General features: G+C 47.2%; 1 protein-coding gene across 1 annotated transcript in view; it reads right to left on the reverse strand.

Annotated features, from left to right (window-relative positions):
• Nucleotides 1-2,253: 2,253 nt before the first annotated feature.
• IGFBP3 (insulin like growth factor binding protein 3) overlaps nucleotides 2,254-19,847 on the reverse strand; it is a 33,258-nt gene continuing 15,664 nt past the window's right edge. The window contains exons 3-4 of the mRNA XM_077302790.1: nucleotides 14,096-14,215; nucleotides 2,254-3,194 (exon numbers count right to left, since the gene is read on the reverse strand). Of these exons, the coding sequence (XP_077158905.1) occupies nucleotides 3,069-3,194; nucleotides 14,096-14,215 (246 nt within the window). The 3' untranslated portion in view covers nucleotides 2,254-3,068. The remainder of the gene's footprint in view (nucleotides 3,195-14,095; nucleotides 14,216-19,847) is intronic.

A 19,847-nucleotide genomic window follows, 5' to 3' on the forward strand; every position in this document is an offset into this window, starting at 1 on the left:
AGGACTAGTCCTTTTCTATAAGGTTTCAAATAACTTCTGAGCCAACCAGAAATATTGCCACAGGCTGTTCAGCTTTTTTATAATGTTTTTCCTTGGGGGGGGGGGGGAGAGGCAGAACACCACTTGCACAGCCCACGTCCTCTTCCCTCGAGAATGCTCCTGTTCACATGTTCAGCCAGTCACGTCGAAGGGCTGCCTGCGACACACAAGGAGCAGGGGTCTTCTCGTGGTCCCCAGTCTTGTCACTCGACAGTCAGTCCGTTTCCATGAAAGGCCCACATGACAAGAATCTCGGACGGTCACTGAAGGGAGGAGTCATTCCCTGTTACAAAGATCATAGAGCGCCGTGTAGCTTTATGACCAGGTGAATGTAGGCATGGGACTTAACAGGGCAAGACTCTGCCGCTTCTCCAGCCTATTAGGCTCTGGCATGGCTGGCCTAGGGTAACCTGTTCTTGTTAGGTCTTGAAAGCTAAGCAGGGCCCGTCCTGGATAGCATTTGGATGGGAGACCACCAAGGAAGTGAGCAACGCCATAGCAGACTACCTCTTAAGATCTCTGGTCCTGACAACTCTGACAATGCTTTCCGCTACCCCCACAGGTCCATTGGAATAAAAGGGCTTAGACTGCGGTAACTGCATAGGAATAAATTCAAATGGGTAGCCGTGTTGGTCTGAAGTAGCACAATAAAATGAGAGTCCAGGAGCACCTTTAAGACCCACCAAGATTTATTTAAGGCGTGAGCTTTCGAGTGCAAGTCTGAGGAAGAGGGCTTGCTCTTGAAAGCTCACGCCTTGAATAAATCTTTGTTGGTCTTAAAGGTGCTCCAGGACTCTGATTTTATTCTGCATAGGAATGTACTCTTAAGTCTCCTCCAGACTCCCATTGTATTTGCTCAACATTCCCAAAAACTATTTGTCTTGTTGCAGACACCTATGTGTTCTGATGGGGTGCACATTTGCTCCACCAGTGGGCCAGATGGAGGCTCCTTTGGTAATTTTAAGGTAGAAAGTGCCATGGGATGGGGAGGTTTAAGTTATCCATGTTCCATGTGCCATGATCCAGTGTGATCTATGCTTGCCTGGGTTTTAGATTCCAATATGAAATGCCCAGACCATATATCATTTTTATCACTTAGGACTCTACACTCCAACAATTCTAACCAACTGGGGGTCCCTGACTCCGAGATGCATGCTTAACCTCAAACCAGGGCCAGAGCCTTTTTGGTCCTGGCCCCAGCCTGGTGGAATAAGCTCCCAGAAGATCCCCAGGCCCTTAGGAGCTTTCCCAATTCCAAAGGGAACCAGAGCTGCCAGCCACTTGGTTGGGTCCAATGATTCATGGAACAACATCAAACCGGCCTCCTCCCTTGAGAGTCCAAAAGAACCTTCTCCCTCGAATAAAATGAATAACAGGTATACAATGGAAGATCTGCAAGTATGGTTATACTTGCACTTTCAGAATCCTATGCACTTTTTAATTTCAGTGTCTTAACTGTTTAAACCAGGGGTAGTCAAACTGCGGCCCTCCAGATGTCTGTGGACTACAATTCCCAGGAGCCCCTGCCAGCATTCCCTGGCAGGGGCTCCTGGGAATTGTAGTCCACGGACATCTGGAGGGCCGCAGTTTGACTACCCCTGTTTTAAATTATTGATGTTTTCATGTAATTTATATGTTGGCAACTGCCCCAAGTCAGTATCCGGGAGGGGCGGCTATATAAACCCATGTATAAAGAGTTCACATGATGTCTTGCACTAGTCAACATAAACCAAGAGGTAGTACGCCTTTTGTGGCCATCCAGCGCGCTCTGCATCCACCACACTGGTATGGCCATTTTCAAGCGTTTCAGTCCACTCATTGACGACTCTATGAGAACTTTATCTTCATGCAGAGTTGGATTTGCACTCCCGACACACCTTCTGTCCACAAGTGTGTGAGAAAACATGGCTCCTCTTTGATGCAATTTATACGTTTTGCAGTCGCCTTCACCACAGCGTGACAACTCGTCTACCAAACTACAAGGCCCACTGACTGCATACTCATCACACAAAGCTGTCAGATATGACCAATTACTCCTCCTCCCACCCGCACCGGTTCCAACGGAAAATATAAAAGTGCAGAAACATTTTGAAGACCCCTTGTAGTTTATAGCCCCTTTCTTCAGACTTATGGTGTTTTTTTGTAGCTGTAACCCACTGTCAAGTCAGCAGAAGAAGGAAATTCCAAACATAATGACCGTATAAGATAAGGTAATCATGTTACATTTAAATAGTTTATTAAAAAACAATTATATTAAATACAGACTAACAGAATATTCATAATACAGTATATTTTACAGGAAAAAAATAGCTATGTAGAAACATGTTTCTTTTAAAAAGTTCTTTGAGCTTTTTGCAATAAAACATTTTTTTACCCGTGAAGATAAGTTTCCCGTCAGACCTGTATAAAAACAAAACAAAAGCTTAAAACTTTAAAACCTCGGCACAATCCGACTCAAGCAAACCATCTCCTCCGAAGGAAGTGGGAGAGGGACGAGTTCGTGCCGAACTCTCCTGCCAAAATCCACAGGCCGAAAAGAGCTTCGTTTGGGTTGGATTAACACCCAATGTGTTTAATACCTTTAACAAAGCTTAAGATCTATAAATTCTTTAAAATATATATATTTTTTTAAAAACAACACAGTTATCTTTCGGGATCAAATTGGTCACAGGCCATTATTTAAAATAAAAACGAAACAAACAAACAAAAAAAAACACAACACAAAAGTCAGTGGAGACTCCCTGAATCCATTCTGAAGTGCCTTTTTTTCCTCTTATTCTTTCTGGGGATCAATAGTGCAGATTTATTGGGGAATTCAGAGCTCCCTGGTGAATCTGTAGAAAGCTGGAAGTTTGACAGTGGCTGGGTGCAGCTGCAGCATCCACAGAGGTGGTGATTTCCCCGACAGAAGCAAGGGAGGCAGACTTGGAACGAACGCTCAAGTCCGACACACAGTCCACACTATATCCCAGTCACTCCGAGGCCGCCCGATGTCACTCGCAGATTCCTTGGAAGACGGCGCGCGCCCCTCATTTGCTTTCCAAATTGTAGCAGTGAACGTCTCCTTTCCCCTTTCCATCATAGGCAGGGAGAGGTTGCCCGTATTTATCCACGCACCAGCAGTAGCCTCTTTTCCGGCCTCTGGAGGGACGACACTGAGATGCAAGAGAGAAGGAACAGGGTTAGCATCTTGAGCGACTCTGAAAATCCGGGCACATGTTGCCCGCAATGCTTGCCTGAGAACATACACATGTATGCGCCTCTCTGCTGTCCAGTCACCTGTCTTAAGATATCTTATTTGTCTGGGCCCTAGCTCTTCCCACCGGGGGTGAGTCATTGTACCAATGAGTCACCAGCAGAAGCATACTTTTGAGAAAAAGAAACAGCCTTAAGGCAGCAATCCTATTCTATGCTGGTCAGAAAAGACCAGGCTGACAAAGAACAGGGGGACTAGCCACGATCAAGATGGACACTGGCCGGAACATTGTACAGCTGAGGGAGGGAGGATGGGTTGGGGCAGGGGTAGTCAAACTGCGGCCCTCCAGATGTCCATGGACTACAATTCCCAGGAGCCCTTGCCAGGATTCGCTGGCGAATGCTGGCAAGGGCTCCTGGGAATTGTAGTCCATGGACATCTGGAGGGCCGCAGTTTGACTACCCCTGGGCTGGGGGATCATGGCGACAGCTGTGACATGGGATCGCCAACAGCTGGACACGACTGAATGGCTGATAACAACAACTACTACTCAGAATTCCATTCAGGCATATGCAGCACGGCTTACCCCTAGGAAAATGTTCTCAGGACTGTGCTGTCATTTATTTATTGGATTGATGAAGAATTAATCCCTGCAGCCGATTTTGCTCATCTTAATTGGTAGGAAAAACAGAATGCGTATTGTAATTACAAGACTTTAACACCCTTCACATTGGTAGCGGCTGGAATGGCAACGGCATGGAATTAGGAAAATGCCCAAAATCTGACAATAGAAAATTGGTGGAAGCCACTGAAACAATTTATAATATAATATTAAAACTATTAGAGGGAATCGAAACAAGGAAGACTTTTACTTGACTTGGAAATCTGAACGATAAACTCTCCAAAAGCAATATATAGAAAAAGGTGATATAAATCTGCAATTGTATTAATGGATTCATGCTTGTATTTTTCCCCCTCTTCTCTTCTTTCTCTCCTCCCTGGTGCTGGGTTTAGTGCTCCTGTTGTTTGCAATGTGGTTTATGTGACGGTATTTGTCCTGTCTTAAAATAAGGAATAGAGCCTCTTGTGGCGCAGAGTGGTAAGGCAGCCGTCTGAAAGCTTTGCCCATGAGGCTGGGAGTTCAATCCCAGCAGCCGGCTCAAGGTTGACTCAGCCTTCCATCCTTCCGAGGTCGGTAAAATGAGTACCCAGCTTGCTGGGGGGTAAACGGTAATGACTGGGGAAGGCACTGGCAAACCACCCCGTATTGAGTCTGCCATGAAAACGCTGGAGGGCGTCACCCCAAGGGTCAGACATGACTCGGTGCTTGCACAGGGGATACCTTTACCTTTTAAAATAAGGAATAAAATAAAAAAAAAATTTAATTGGATTCATAAGCTGTCCCTCTCCTACAAGTCTCAGTCATGCACACCATCAGCAATTGTGTTTAAATCAAGGCAACTGAAATGTGCTTAACTTTGAGTTCCCTAATGGGTTTATTCTAGTCCAAGGGTCCTATGTCTTTATGCTGGATCCATACCAGGATAAACAGTACAAAAGCACTGAAGAGCAGCCTGCTGGACCCTGCATGCTCAAACCGAAAGTTTCTGGTCGCATCAGAACTCTTCCGTTCAATGTGCAAAACACTGAGGCTTGAACCTGTACATCTTTGTCTTATCAAAGGTGGGGGCAGTATTTTGCCATGTTGCCAGTTCTTGTGTGTTTTGTGTCCATTTTAAGGGTGTTTTTAAATGGGATTTTTATTGGACGTTTGTAACCCGCCACGGCCCGGTCGACGGGAGTGGGGGAATAACAACGACAATAAAAACTCTGCCAGGGTTGGGAGTAGGGCTGGGTGCTTTAGCGCCCGAAGCGGCTGGTCTCTCCTGGTGCAGCGAGTGCCACGCCACAGGCGGGGGGAGGCACAAGCGAGAGCGCACACCCAGGCGCACTGACGCCTGCGCCTCCCCTCCCCCGTCACAGCGCAGCGCTCGCTGTGCCGGGAGAGACCGCCCACTTTGGGCGCCAAAGCACCCAACCCTAGTTGGGAATGAGCAAATCCTGATGGGCCCCGATGAAGACCGTCAAGAGAGTTTACTTCCAGCGCCAAAGGGCTGTTAAGGTTCTACTGATGGCACCATAAAAGCTATTCTTAGAGAGCAACCCTATAAATCACTTTGGGTAACACTACACACTACAGCTGTCCGCCATCAGGAAGCTCCGCTGGGCTTTTACGGGGCCCGTGGTAATCTCACGGCAAGGGAATTGAAGCCTGGGCCCTTTATTTGGAGAAGAAAGGCAGTCAATTCTTGATAGGCCTCAAAGGCAGCATATGCCCGGCCAAGACACTTTTGGCAGAAGGAATAACTTCACTTACATCTGTTTGCCAGAGGAATTCTAGGCTTGTAGTTGACATTTATTAGCAGATACATAATCCGCTGCTACAGAGTTCTTCAACAACTGCTCAGGATATTAGTATATGGGGGGGAGAGAAGAGATCTACATGTCTCTTTCCGCATGCACAAGGTTGCTTAAATACACATCCTAGGTAATTCTGTGACAAGGCCATCAACTAGCATGGCCTTTCTCAACTTTTTTACTACTGAGAGATCCTTGAAACGTTCTTCAAGCTTTGAGAAACCCCAGAAATGGTGTGATCATGCAGAATATGGTTGGGAAGCATAGCAGTGGACATGCCCACCAGGGGTCCCTTCTTTTCCCATCCCTTCCAGGTCCATCATTAACCATTTTGTGAGGGAGGCAGGTCAACATGATGATATATGTCATATCACCAAATATGTCACACACACACTAGCAAGAAAGCCCATTACAACCAAGAATGCAATGGGTGCTAGGACCCAGGGGACACCGGCAGGCACAGATCTCTCTCTCTCTCTCTCAGCAGGAGCCATAGCAGGTAATCGGGGTCGTTTATGGTTTGGCAGGGCTCTGTGTGTCTCTCTCAGGCGCCTGAGAGCAAAGTGGCTAGCCTCCAGGGAAGGGGGGCGGGAGCTGTAGGGGCAGGGCCCATCAGGGTGCTTTGCTGATTGGCCCTATTCCATCTCGGACAGACAGGACACTCTCCATCCCCAGGGCTGTTTCACAAATATTAAGAGGAAAAATGGATAAGGATATGTGTCTGTGTGTGTATAAAAAATTCCCATTCAAGAAATCCTTCCATAACTGCCAAGAAACCGCAGGGTTTCCAGAAACCCTGATTGAGAAAGCCCTGGACTAGCATGATGACAATGGTCACTCTGAAAACATTTAATACAAATGTACATATTGAGAGAAGGGGGAAAGTTGCCCTTCATAACTGTTTCGCAAGCACTGCTGCATAGTCTGTAAGCCTGCACCTCCACAGTAAACAAAACAACAGCAGTGGTTATTTTCAGCCCATGCATGGTATTTATTTTCCTTAAATAATTTGCACCCCATTTTTTAAAAAAGCAATCCACAGTTTTTTTTCAATGGTCTATGGATGAACTAAAAACAAATACCCAATAACGTATTGTGTAGCACCAAAGCATATATGTTGAGCTGTCAAAGAGCAGGCATTCCCGACATCTTTGGTATGGTGTCCTACAAGTCCAAATTTACTTGGTATGGGGACCCATCCAGGGCTGGTCCAAGGTTTTTGGGTGTCCCAGGCAAACTGTGACCTTGGCACTCATCTTGTTCAATGTTTCATTTGCAACAATGGCTACCGAGATGTTTTTGAGAAATCAGCAAATGTCACATGCAGGGCACAGCTGTCCTTACTATGAACCCCAAGCAAGCACCATTCCGACATGTGCAGCCTTTGCATATGGTGGTTCCATTCCAGCCTCTGACCCCCCCCCCCCACTACACTCTCTGTGCCCCTACGATTCTAAGAAACTCAGTCTGGTAACCATCATGACACATTTCACATGATCAATACGTATCTGCACTGAGGGGGACAAAATGGCAACTAATATCTTGGTTTCCAAAATACAAAAGAGAGCAATGGAAAGGACAGAGTGACCCGCAGCCCACTGTTGGGTCCCCCTTTTGGGAAATACTGTTTCAGAGCATCTGCTTCATGGAGCTCTCTCTCTGCAACATTTTGTGGAATGTTGATTCGGCATTCCATGGTTAACCTCCTTCCCCCAGACTGTGGAACAAACCATCTGCATGTTAATTGCACTGATGACAGATTTTATGGGACAGGATTCAGGGAGCGCCCAACTACCTCCAGTAGGTTTTGTAGCACTCTGGCAAAGTCCATCTTCCTTCAAGAGCGGCGGGGTCATGTGGCTTCAATTTGACTGGTCCCGATCCAGCAGGGTGTGAGATTTTCGTGTTTTGTCGCTGGGGAAGGGAGATGATTTTGAGGTTGGGGAATTGCTTTATTATTTTATTGTGGGTTTTTTTTATTACTTGTAACTCACTAGGAATCAGCTTGCTGGGAGTGGTGAGCAAAAAGTCAAACAAAGAGACAAGGCCCTGCAGCATTAAGCCTTTCCTGGAAATGCTAACTGAAATGATGCCGAAAGCAAAACCTATAATATTAATCTATAAATATTTGGAATGGATGTATAAACATGACGCGCAGAGACAGATCAATGAAAATGGACCCTCTGTGTGACCCTACTACAGCTAAAAGTCCTTTAGCACAACAATGGAAAGGTAAGTATGCCCCTCCAGTGAATCAATGGATTGAGGACAGAAGTCTTATGAATATGAATGAATGGCACAAAAATAAACTGTGTATGGATTTATGTTTCGATATTCGGAAACCTTTTACAGAGACTTCTCCCCCAGCCCAATAAATCCAGTGATTGGTTGTTAGCTCCCTTCCCCCACTTGTTCTGCTTTTGTTTTGTTTTTTAAAGAGAGAGACAATTTTCAAAAAGAACAGTGCATCCAGGGAGGTTCCCACGATCAAAGGCCTAAACCAGGGGTAGTCAAACTGCGGCCCTCCAGATGTCCATGGACTACAATTCCCAGGAGCCCCTTGGCAGGGGCTTCTGGGAATTGTAGTCCATGGACATCTCGAGGGCCGTAGTTTGACTACCCATGGCCTAAACACATGGATCACACTGAGCACATTCATGTGATCCAGCAACCAGGGACATGAGTCAACATGGTGGCAACGTTATACTTGCTCTAGTGAAACTTGCTGAATCAAAAGCTTGCTTCTCAACCCTTCACACATCATGGCCTACTTTCAATATTAGACGGCATGTTGAGGGACGCATGCTGCTTTGAGAATGAGGGGCGTATCAAGTGTCATATATTTATAGGAGGTCATGTATTCCTATGCGAAAAAGGTCACTGTGCATGACTCAATCGTAGTGAGGGTGTCCATAGCTAAGAAGAACATGGATGCAGACATGTTTTCCCAAGGTATTTCACACCTATATCAATAAATCAATTTTCTGATGGAAGGGGCCATTCTCTGAAGAAATGAGAGCCAGTGTGGTGTGTAGTTATGGCTCTCGGAGACATAGGTTTGAATCCTGACTCTGCCATGGATGCTCACTGACTGACCTTGGGAAGGCCAGGTATAAATTAAGCAAACAAGTAAATAAATAGGAAGTTCAAGCGACATGTTGGTCTGAAGCAACAAGACGATGGTTGATCCTAAACTGGGAGGGGTAGCAAACACAACTGAAGACAGCAGCAGAATACAGGATGATCTTGATAGGCTCGAGAAGTGGGATAAACTGAATAAATGAAGTTCAATAGGGACAAATGTAAAGTTCTGCATTTAGGTAGGAAAAACCAAATACACCAATATAAGATGGGGGGAGACTTGTCTTGGCAGTAGCATGTGCAAAAAGGATCTGGGAGTCTTAGTAGACCGTACATTGAACATGAGTCAGCAGTGTGACTCAGTGGCTAAAAAGGCACTGGCCCCCAACTGGTGGAATGAGTTCCCGGAAGAGCTGCAGGCCGTGCGGGAGCTTTCGGAGTTCCGCAAGGCCTGTAAGATGGAGCTCTTCCGCCAGGTCTATGGTTGAGGCTGCTGTTTCTTTAGTTGGAAACGCCGTCCCCTCTGGCTACTGTCTACAGCCATGGAGCCAGTGTCACCCAAAGCCTGCCAGCCAGGGCTCGCGTTCCTCAAAAAGCTGGGTATTGTGCTAGGCACACTCCTGGCCCTCCAAAATGTTTGTTTTCTCCCTGTTTATATCATTACAGTATATGAATAAACGCTGCTTCCTCTAGCTGAAAAAGGAGGGCTCCCCTGCAGGCCCTCAAAGGCTGGACTCTTCTGCTCCACCCCACCCCCCCATGAAACAATCATTGAACACAGCAGTGTGAACACATGTTTAATAAGGGGCTTAGGGGCCAAAGAGTATTCCTGGCTGGACACAATTTGTTCATTAACTGCCCAGCTGAAACTTTCTGATTCATCGATTTTCAGTGCAATAATTTAAACGTGCTGAAAGCTTTCTAAATGGTACAGCCAAAGTAGAGACGGAGAATTTTTGTTCTTCTCTGATTTTACGCTAATGGTGGAGAAAAGTTCTGGCAAGTCGCAGAGAACTTGTTTATTACCATTACAGTACCAACCCAATATCATGTATTCCCACAACAAAGTGGATTTGCAGCTCCTAGCCAAACAGATTTCCCCCCCAAGATAGGAAGGTCAATGGAAAAAAACCTCAGGTAGTGAAACATAAGGCATGTTTTCCTGATGTTGCAAAAACTGGTTAGTGGAGTCACATGATATGGGTGACCCTTGTCGGCTGTGTGCCTTCTCTGTGAATGTTGAACAATTTCTTTAAAGTGGCACACGCTCTTTTCCCGCACTCTGGGGTTTGAAGTCAAGAGATGTTCATTGCATGCCTCTGGCTAGCGGCCCAATACTAATCAGAGCCGACCCTGCTTAGCTTCTGAGCATTGACAAGATTGGACCAGCAGCTGTTAGTCGATTTGATCACGATCCCACACTTAATAGGGCAATGCATGGTATACAAAGGAATAACGTTTCGCAACTTGCATGAAATTAGATTCTTTCTCTTGCCATAGGAGGCACTGAAGTTTTCCTTTTTCTGAATTAGTACCAATCTTACTAAGTAAAGGGGAGACAAGACCAGCTCCAGTTGGGATTATGTCCTTATGAAGGAAAGGATGAAGGCCTTGGCCTCTCTGCCCTGTTGTCCGTCCTCCAGAGGAATGTTTGGCCACTGTGTGAGACAGGATGCTGGGCTAGATGGACCCTCACTGGTCTGATCCAGCAGGCCTCTTATTTTTTATGTTTACCCACAAGCGCCGCTGCCTTGCCCCCCGATAATGCTTCAAAGCACCTTTCTTTTTTTGTGGGGGGGAAAGAGATTTGTTACACACATTTGCGTGTTGCATGCAATTGGGATCTTGGCAAAAAACGAGAGAAGACTGCGCATGGTGCAACATAGGCGATGACAAGGAGGGGGGGGGATAGCAGGCCTGTGTGAGAATGTGCTGCATCCTCACAGGAGAGCTCCCCAAGGGCACATTGGAAAGTGTCGACAATTCCAGGGGGCTGCCCGATGTCCCACTGCGAGCGCTCGGTCCTTCCTGAGTGCAGCTGCTGGGAACGCCAACGTGGAGACCGGCAGCAGCTGCTGCTGCATGGAGCCTCCGTCTGAAATTACTGCAAATGATAGCTGTGAGAATTGGCCAGTGCTGGTTTCAGGAGGCATTTCTTCCATCATTGTTCTCAGCTTTGCCCCGGACAGCGGTCCAAAGCGGCTGAAACCACCTCCGGGGTCCAGTCGTCTGATTTGAAACTGTTCTTAATTTACAGTGCCTTTGTGGATGCTGGCACTCTTCGTAAGAAATCTGTACTTAAGCAATGGAAAATGAAGAGGAGGGGGGGATCCAGCCGTGCTTTTGGGCAGAACTCCCCCCTTCCCCCGATTGATCCCAGCTTTCCCATGGTGCCTGAGAATAGGATCATCTGAAATCCAAACATTAATCCAGGCCATCGTTCCCACATCATTTCAAACATGGTGTCGGGAGAGAGTCTTACGGACACGGTGGCCTGGTGAAAAGACAATCAAGTGGGCTCTAGATTAGGCCAGGCTGAACTCTCCCGAGAACAGCCTTTCTCAACTGTGTTACCTTCGAGAAACCCCTGAGACATTCTTCAGGCTTTGGGGAACCCCAGAAGTGGTGCAATCGTGCAGAATAGGGTTGGGAAGCTGAGCTGCTTCCAGGCCCATCATCGGGGAGGGGAAGGGGGGTGGACATGACCATTTATATCTATGGGAAGGCTAGGTGCAAAATGCAAACCGAAATTACAAGGCTGGGTGCAAAATATGGACCAAGAGTCTGCATTTGATGGATCTGCCTTTAGCTCCCCTTCCCCTGCCGGCAAACTTCTTTCGATGTCACTCGGGGAGGAAGGCAATATAGTGAGCAATACACAGAGTGGCAGTTTTTTGAACAGGGAAGTTTGTGGACTCCTTGGGATCCACAGCAGGTTGGCTGGTCAGTCTCTGTTGACTTTCCTCATTTCCAACGCCCTTGCCACATCAAAGCGGAGCTAAAACACACAGAGAATGCTCTGCTAATAATATTTCCTAATGAAAGCCCTGCAGTCAGAGCGGCAGACCCCGAGCAAAATGGAAACTGGAAGCTGGGGGTGAGGCTGGAAGAACCATTCATGGGGAGACGGGGTGGGCCCCTGGCCAAGACTCTACTGGGGAAGACACGCAGACGGTGACGCGAAGGTGAGGGAGAAGGCCCAGCCCGAGGCATTTTGTTCAGTAACGGCAAAAAAGCTCAGCCTTGGGTGCTGCATTTCCCAAAGGCTGAGGTGCCACCGCTCCGGCCAGCACAGCATCAGGGATATGTGAATGAGAGAGACTCAGGGAAAGCCAGCATGGGGTTGTGGTTAAGAGTGGTAGTTTCTAATCCTCTGCATGCAGCCAGCTGGGGGAGCTTTGGGCTAATCAACATCTGCTTATTTATGTATTTCATTTTTTTATGTTGCCCTTCTGTGAGGGCTCAGGGTAGCTTAAAAGGTAAAGGCATCCCCTGTGCAAGCACCGGAGTGGATTCAGGAGTGGAGCCTGGAGAGGGTGAGCTTTGGGAAGTAAAGGTCACCCTGGAGATCCCTTCTAATTCTATAATTCTATGATTCTAAGAGGACAGAGATTTCTATAGCACATTCTGTCAGCGGGAAAAATTACAATGATCTAAGAGTTGGTAAAAGGTAAAGGTATCCCCTGTGCAAGCACCGAGTCATGTCTGACCCTTGGGGTGACGCCCTCCAGCGTTTTCATGGCAGACTCAATACGGGGTGGTTTGCCAGTGCCTTCCCCAGTCATTACCGTTTACCCCCCAGCAAGCTGGGTACTCATTTTACCGACCTCAGAAGGATGGAAGGCTGAGTCAGCCTTGAGCCGGCTGCTGGGATTGAACTCCCAGCCTCATGGGCAAAGCTGTCAGACGGCTGCCTTACCACTCTGCGCCACAAGAGGCTCTTCAGCTTTGCTTACCACACAGTGAATGAATCAAAGTAATCAAGAATACTATTTGTCAAAACCCTGTATTCACAAACTTTTGCCATGACCACTGTAACGCCATTATGTGTGTTAGCATTGGCTTAGGCTAGGCTTTCTCCACCAGGGCTTTGTGGAACCCTGGGTTATTTGATGGTTTCCCGAATGGGTGGCAGTTATGAATTGTTTACCTATTCTTTAAAATGTGTTAAACATTTATCGAGTGATATGACTGTGTATGGTCATGTTGACCTGCCACCTCCCCTCCCAAAAGGGCCAATGATGGGCCTGGAGAGGGTGGGAAGGGGGAGGGTCCCCAGGTGGGCGTGTCCACAGCTCTGCTTCCCTACCATATTTTGCACAATCGTGCCACATGTTGAGTTTCTTGAAGCCTGAAGAATATTTCAGGGGTTTCTCAAGGGTAAAAATATTGTGAGAGGCTGGCTTAGGCTGGGGGAGAATGAGTTTGCTGAGGGCTCAGGAGATGGGGACACAGGAATGGTGTCTGCTGTCCCTGCCATTCCATCAGTAGGCTCAGGGTGTAAATCTGGTGGGTGCTGGGTACATGTTATGCCCATAGCCTTGAAGCCCAGACTGAGCCCAGACCCATAGTTGAGATCAGAAGAAGCTGTGGAGGAGCTTGTTTAGAGGTCCCTTAGTCTTAGCAAGGAATTAAGAGATGTCCTGCTTCACTTTTTCCATAATAAAGCAGTTTTCTTCAATCACAGTAGCCACGCCACGAAGGATGCATGCTACGGCAGTTCAGCCTGCACACGTCCAAGGTTAGGTGATCTGCATTTGTCAAGGAAGGTCACAACCTCGCTGAGCTGACATTGATGGAAAACCCGGGGTGGCGGAAAGGCCATCTTACGAGGGAGTCAGTGCCGAACGTCCGTATCACTTTCACAACCATGTGACCTAGATTTTGAAAGCGATCCTCCGGAGCACATAAAGGACAGCTATATGGGGTTCCTCAGTTTGCTGTCTGTAACATGACCTGGCCCAGTCCTTCTAGGAACCCTCAGGCAACTATTTTGCAATTCAAAAGTGTTGATCCATTATGGTCATATGGTGGGTCGGCAACATGTTGCCCTCTCTCTCTCTCTCTCCCTCTCTCCCTTCAGAGAACTATTTCCTTTTTTAAACTGAAGGTCTCTAGGATTTGGGGGTCATTTCATCCGTGACTCCAGAATGAAGCTCCTAAGACCGAATCAGTTGTCAGGAACGACAGCAAATACCTGGTGTGCCATGTTGGAGCAAAGTCGTCAGGTGCCCCGAAACGGTTGCCAGATGAATATTCAATTAAAACGGCATGCAGTGGACACCAATTCCTCCTCCCCCACTAAAGGTTAAGGTGGAAACCACCTGCTTAATTCGGTAAAGACATGGAAATGCAACTCACTTGTTTTTTCTTGTAGAAGCCTTTCTTGTCGCAATTGGGAATGTGCAATCCCCGTGGGCTTAAGACGTTCAGGATCTTTAGATTGTTGAGTGTGTCTTCCATTTCTCGCCGGCAAGGGCCCTGTGTTAAAAATCAGCAATTAAATCATTATTTATTGGCTGGTTGGTTTTCTAGATGGCCCCTCCCGCACAAGACGGTTTGAGGCAATTTATAACATGCATCCCATACATAATACATTATAAAATCACAGTTAAAACTGTTACATCACGTTATTAAAACTTGAGAAACTCTAACCCAGGGGTAGTCAAACTGCGGCCCTCCAGATGTCCATGAACTACAATTCCCAGAAGCCCCTGCCAGCATTCGCTGGCAGGGGCTTCTGGGAATTGTAGTCCATGGACATCTGGAGGGCCGCAGTTTGACTACCCCTGCTCTAACCGGTAATACACTCAGTAACATAACATAAATTCAGAACAAAATAGAAGTCTAAGTTTCAACATTCTTTCTAAGATATCATGATTTTTTCCCCAGAATTTTTTACATGTCCACCACATATGATAAAAGGAACCAACCTTTTCCCTACATTTCCAGCATTTTATATCAAGGTTTCCAGAAATTAGTGTGCCTCGAAAAGCTGGTGATTTCTTAGTTCATGCAACAACGGCAGCACGACTGGTGGTAGCTAGGAGTTGGAAACAACACCACACACCTAAAGTTGCAGATTGGCTTGAGAAATTGGGAGGGTTGGCCAGGATGGCGAAGCTTACCAGTCTAATGAACAATCGCTCTGCAGATGAATTCCAGGAACTCTGGAGCTATTATATCAACTATTTAGGTAGTTAGATAAGGAATGTATTAGAAAGTGGCAAGACTTAATGGATTATATTCTGTTTTGTGTATTTTTTCTTATTTTCTATTCTCTCTGTTCTGTGTAAATGTCAATAAATGGTTTTACCAGCAACTTAAAAAAAAAAAACAACTCAATTTTTGTCCACTTCTTAGTTACGTCATTTCTTCCCATAATGTTCAACGAGGGAATGGCCTGAAAGTGAATGGAGGAAGGCCCCTAAATTTTATTGGCTGTGCTAGCTGGTGACTTGTTCTGGCCTCAATCAAATGCCTGGCGGAAGAAAGCTGCTTTGCAGGCCCTGCGGAACTTGGGTAGTTCCGCCAGGGCCCAGACCTTGTTTGCTCAATAGTATTTTACACTTTGGCCAAGGTGCTGGCATCAAAATGAAGGTGCAAATCTTACCAAAGGAACACCCAAACTAAAGAAAAGTGATTAACCAAAGGCCAATCTTTCAACTGAGATTTACTCCATGCACAAATAAGATACACACTGCGTAGCAAACTTCCCTTTCACCAGAAGGTCTGCTGAATTCTAGTTCTTGTATAGAGAACTTGATGATCTACATAACTTTTTAAAACTTGGGGTTGGAAATGGTTGGCTCCAAGCCAACTGCATTTGCCTCACACAGTCCTGACAAATAATCCACAATGGCCTCTAAACATATGTGCAGCAAGAAAAGAGAGGAATCCAACCACTATTTTCCCCAATAGATGATTGGCACAACGGCTGCTTGGTGGAGTGGTTCAGAGTGGCAGCTTCTAATATGGGGAGCCAGGTTTGATTCCCTGCTCCTCCTTATGCAGCTAGCTGGGTGACCTTGGGCTAGTCATAGTCATGTTAGAAGCTGTTCCCACAGAGCCGTCCTGTCAGAGCTGTCTTAGCCCTGCCTATCTCATAGGATGTCCATTGTGGGGGGAAGAAGGGAAGGAGATTGAAAGCTGTTTTGAGACTCCGTCGAGCAGTGAGAAGCACAGTATAAAACCCAACCCTTCTTGTATTTGACAAAGCTGGGCACGTGCAGCATAAGCTACTGGATCAGGAACTGCCCACATGGTGCTCCATTAGAATCACAGAGTTGGAAGGGACCTCATGGGTCATCCCAGGGGTAGTCAACCTGTGGCAAATGCTGGCAGGGGCTCATGGGAATTGTAGTCCATGGACATCTGGAGGACCACAGGTTGACTCCCCGTGCTCTATATGGCAGCCTTTTAACTAAATGTATAAGCCTTTTAAATGCATGTAGAAACCCACAACCTCCCTCCAGAAATTTGCATGGTTCCAGGGCTGTCTGAACTTCATTTGCCAATTTGCTTCCGGATCAGGTTCAAGGTTTTGCTCTTGACCTTTCAGGCTTTACGCGGTTTGGACCTTGCCTACCTACAGGACTGCCTGCCTCCTTATGTCCTCCGCAGAGCACTTTGCTCTGCAGGTACAAATCTGCTGAAGGTCCTGGGGCCTCGGGAGGCCTGCCTGGCCTCGACAAGGGCCAAGGCCTTTTTGGTCTTGGCCCCTGCTGTTGGAACGAGCTCCTAAGAGAGCTGCGGGCCTTTTCGGGACTCTCTGAGCTCCACAGGGCCTGCAAAACGGAGCTCTTTTGCCAGGCATTTGGTTGAGGCCGGATGGGAGCCCCGGGGTTTTGTGTCGGGTTCCCCTCCTCTTAAAGCCCTATTGAACGGCAGTGCTAGACAGTGGAGGGGCCTAATTTCATTCCATCTTATGTTTTTGCGTTAGCTAGTCTTTCATCTATATTGATCAGTGCCTGGAATAGGAGGGGAGGGGATAGCTATACTAGGTCGCAGCCATCTTCATCTTCATCATCATATGTGTAAATTGTTTTAATTGTTTTATGGGGGGTTTAATTGTATGGATGCTTTTATCATGTTAACTGCCATGAGCCAGTTATGGGAGCGGCGGTATAAAAATAAATAAATGAATGAATGAATGTATGAATGAATGAATGAATGAATGAATGAATGAATGAATGAATAATAGGCTTGTGGGCAAAGCACTGCATTGAGACCCTACATATACAATCACTCACAGGAATAAAACAGCAAATTCCCAATATAAATAAACTTGTATTTACCGGTACGCTCAACAAAACATTAACAACCATGCTGCTTAGCAAAGATTAAACAATGCAAACATTTGGACCAGGGGTAGTCAAACTGCGGCCCTCCAGATGTCCATGGACTACAATTCCCAGGAACCCCTGCCAGCGTTTGCTGGCAGGGGCTCCTGAGAATTGTAGTCCATGGACATCTGGAGGGCTGCAGTTTGACTACCCCTGGTTTGGACAATATGACAGTAGCCTTCAACTTGAAAAGGTAAAATGTCAATATATAAATGGTACTCAATTGGTAAATCATTTTCGCATCTTACAGAAACAGCTTGTCCATTCACCTATTGCAAACCATCAAGACATGTGGAGATTAGAATGGTACCCCTATGCTCCTGGGCAATTGCCCAGCATGCTCGGGGGTTACGGCAGGCTTACATGGGTTCTGCATCCAGGCCAGGAGTAGCCCAGTTTACAATCACAGCTGTATGACAGTGCACAAAGACTGCCTAGATTCAGGACTATATCTCTCTCCACGGTGATAGATGCTTCCTTTCCACTGGCATTCTAAGGATTATTACCAATTTGGCACTTGGTGCTTTTGTATTGTTAGATGCTGTTTTTATACTTGTTACGTATTGTTTGAAACATTTTGTACACGAGTGGTATGAAAACAAGGCAACAAAAATATGCTCGCAAGTTGCAGCACACTCCCCTGACAAGCCCTTCTAAGCTACACAGCCCTAAACATTTTTAACCGGTCCTCAGAAGGTAGCTACAATAGCCCCCTGCTCATTTGGGGTTTTTATTTTCTGCACCTTCACAAGCTCTATAGCCTCTTTCTCTGGTGCAGTGACCAGAACTCTACAAAATGTCCCAGACCGGGTCTCACTACAAGGGTAGTACGACATCAGCAGTTCTCTTCTCTGTTCCTGTGCAGGGAAGTTGCCTTATCAAGGAAGCCTCACTCCGGGGTCAATGTCTTCCTCAAGCTATTTACTCTCTCCCCAAGGTCTCTTTCTTGGCCTGTGGCTGCCAGCTCCGATCCCATCAGAGGATTTGAAAGGCTCAGATTATTTCCTGTTCTAGCCCTGACCAAAGGTAAATGGGCGTAGTGGTGAGACAGGTGTACTGCAGTGGTTAAGAGGGTGAGAGGTGAGCCAGAACGCCCCTTATTCAAATCTCAACTCCGCCTTGAACATGGGTGTAATGTGCACAGGAACAGCCAGTGCCACAGACTGATAGAGGGCTACCTCCTGAATGTTTCTCAAGGCTTTAACTTTTAAAACAAATGGATGTCTCTCTTTGTACAGACTTTGTAGCAGGCCAGAGGATTCTAGTAAGGACAACACTTCACATCATGGCAGTGTGGGATAGTGGTTATGGTGTCCAACTAAGCTCTGGGAGATCTGGATTCAGATTTCCAGTTTGCCACTGAAGTCGGTAGGGTGAAGAGAATGGTGTGAGCCACCTTGGGTTAAATGGAGTAAACAAAACAAATCATAAACCAGGGTGCACAGAGGGTCTCACTTGCCCCAGGGAGCCTGAACTTCCAACTACAGCCTCCTTGAACCCAGCTTTGGAATGCTAACTGCAGAACTACACTGACTGTCAGAAATATGGGGTTCCAAAAAAACACTCCGAATCCTATTTACTTATGCTTATATTTATATGCTTATATTTGCACTATGGCCTTACGTATGTAGAGATCACAACATGAACCCTATGAGCCAATGGCATCAATTTCATTAAGCATATGAATGTATAAATAGTGTAGGATTGTATACATAGCTATTATATTATAGCTATTAATATTAATAAAAGCAAAAAGAGAAGCCACACTGGATCAGGCCAGAGGCCCATCCAGTCCGGTACTCTGTATCCCAGAGTGGCCAAAGCACATGGCCATCAGGAGTTCCACCAGCAGGGCCAGAACTCCAGAAGCCCTCCCACCTTGCCCCAGTACCAAGGGTACAGAGCATCATTGCCCCACAGAAGAAGAAGAGTTGGTTCTTATGTGCCGCTTTTCTCTACTCGAAGGAGGCTCAAAGTGGCTTCCAGTCGCCTCCCCTTTCCTCTCCCCACAACAGACATCCTGTGAGGTGGGTGAGGCTGAGAGAGCCCCGATATCACTGCCCGATCAGAACAGCTTTCAGTGCCATGGCGAGCCCAAGGTCACCCAGCTGGCTGCATGTGGGGGAGTGCAGAATCAAACCTGGCATGCCAGATTAGAAGTCCGCACTCTTAACCAATACGCCAAACTGGCTCTACACCCTGTGGCTAATAGCCACTCAAGGACCTACGCTACATGTATTTATCACATCTCATCTTATCCATTTGGTGCCTCTTAATAACTGTGAAACAGCCTTGGGGGACGAACGGTCTGGCCTCTCCAGGGCCAATCAGGGTGCAGCCAGCAGCACTCTGATCAGCCCTGCCGCTACAGCTCCCGCCCTCCCTCACCAAGCCCTCACCCCTTGCCTCACAGACGTGCCTAGCTGTTAGAGCCAGGCACGTCTGTGACTCCACTGCTCCATGTCCAGGGCCCCAGGTGAGAGGCCACAGGGGGGAGCGGGGGCGTGTCCCAAAGGCCTGGGAAGCACACCCAGGGCCACACAAAGGCCCCGGGTGTGCTTGCCAGGCCCCCAGAAAGTCATCCAGCTACGGGGGTGGAGGAGAGGGAGTGCTTCCCGGGAGCCTGGAAAGCACACCCAGGGCCACGCAGAGGCACCAGGTCTGCTTGCCAGGCCCCCGGGAAGCGCTCCCTCTCCACCCCTCGCCCTGAGCACTTCCCGGCGGCCAGGAAAGCAACCGGGACGCTGCCGGGGAGGGCTCTGAAGCTA

This window comes from Paroedura picta, chromosome 11 (assembly GCF_049243985.1).
Source record: "Paroedura picta isolate Pp20150507F chromosome 11, Ppicta_v3.0, whole genome shotgun sequence".
NCBI classification, from domain to species: Eukaryota; Metazoa; Chordata; class Lepidosauria; order Squamata; family Gekkonidae; genus Paroedura; species Paroedura picta.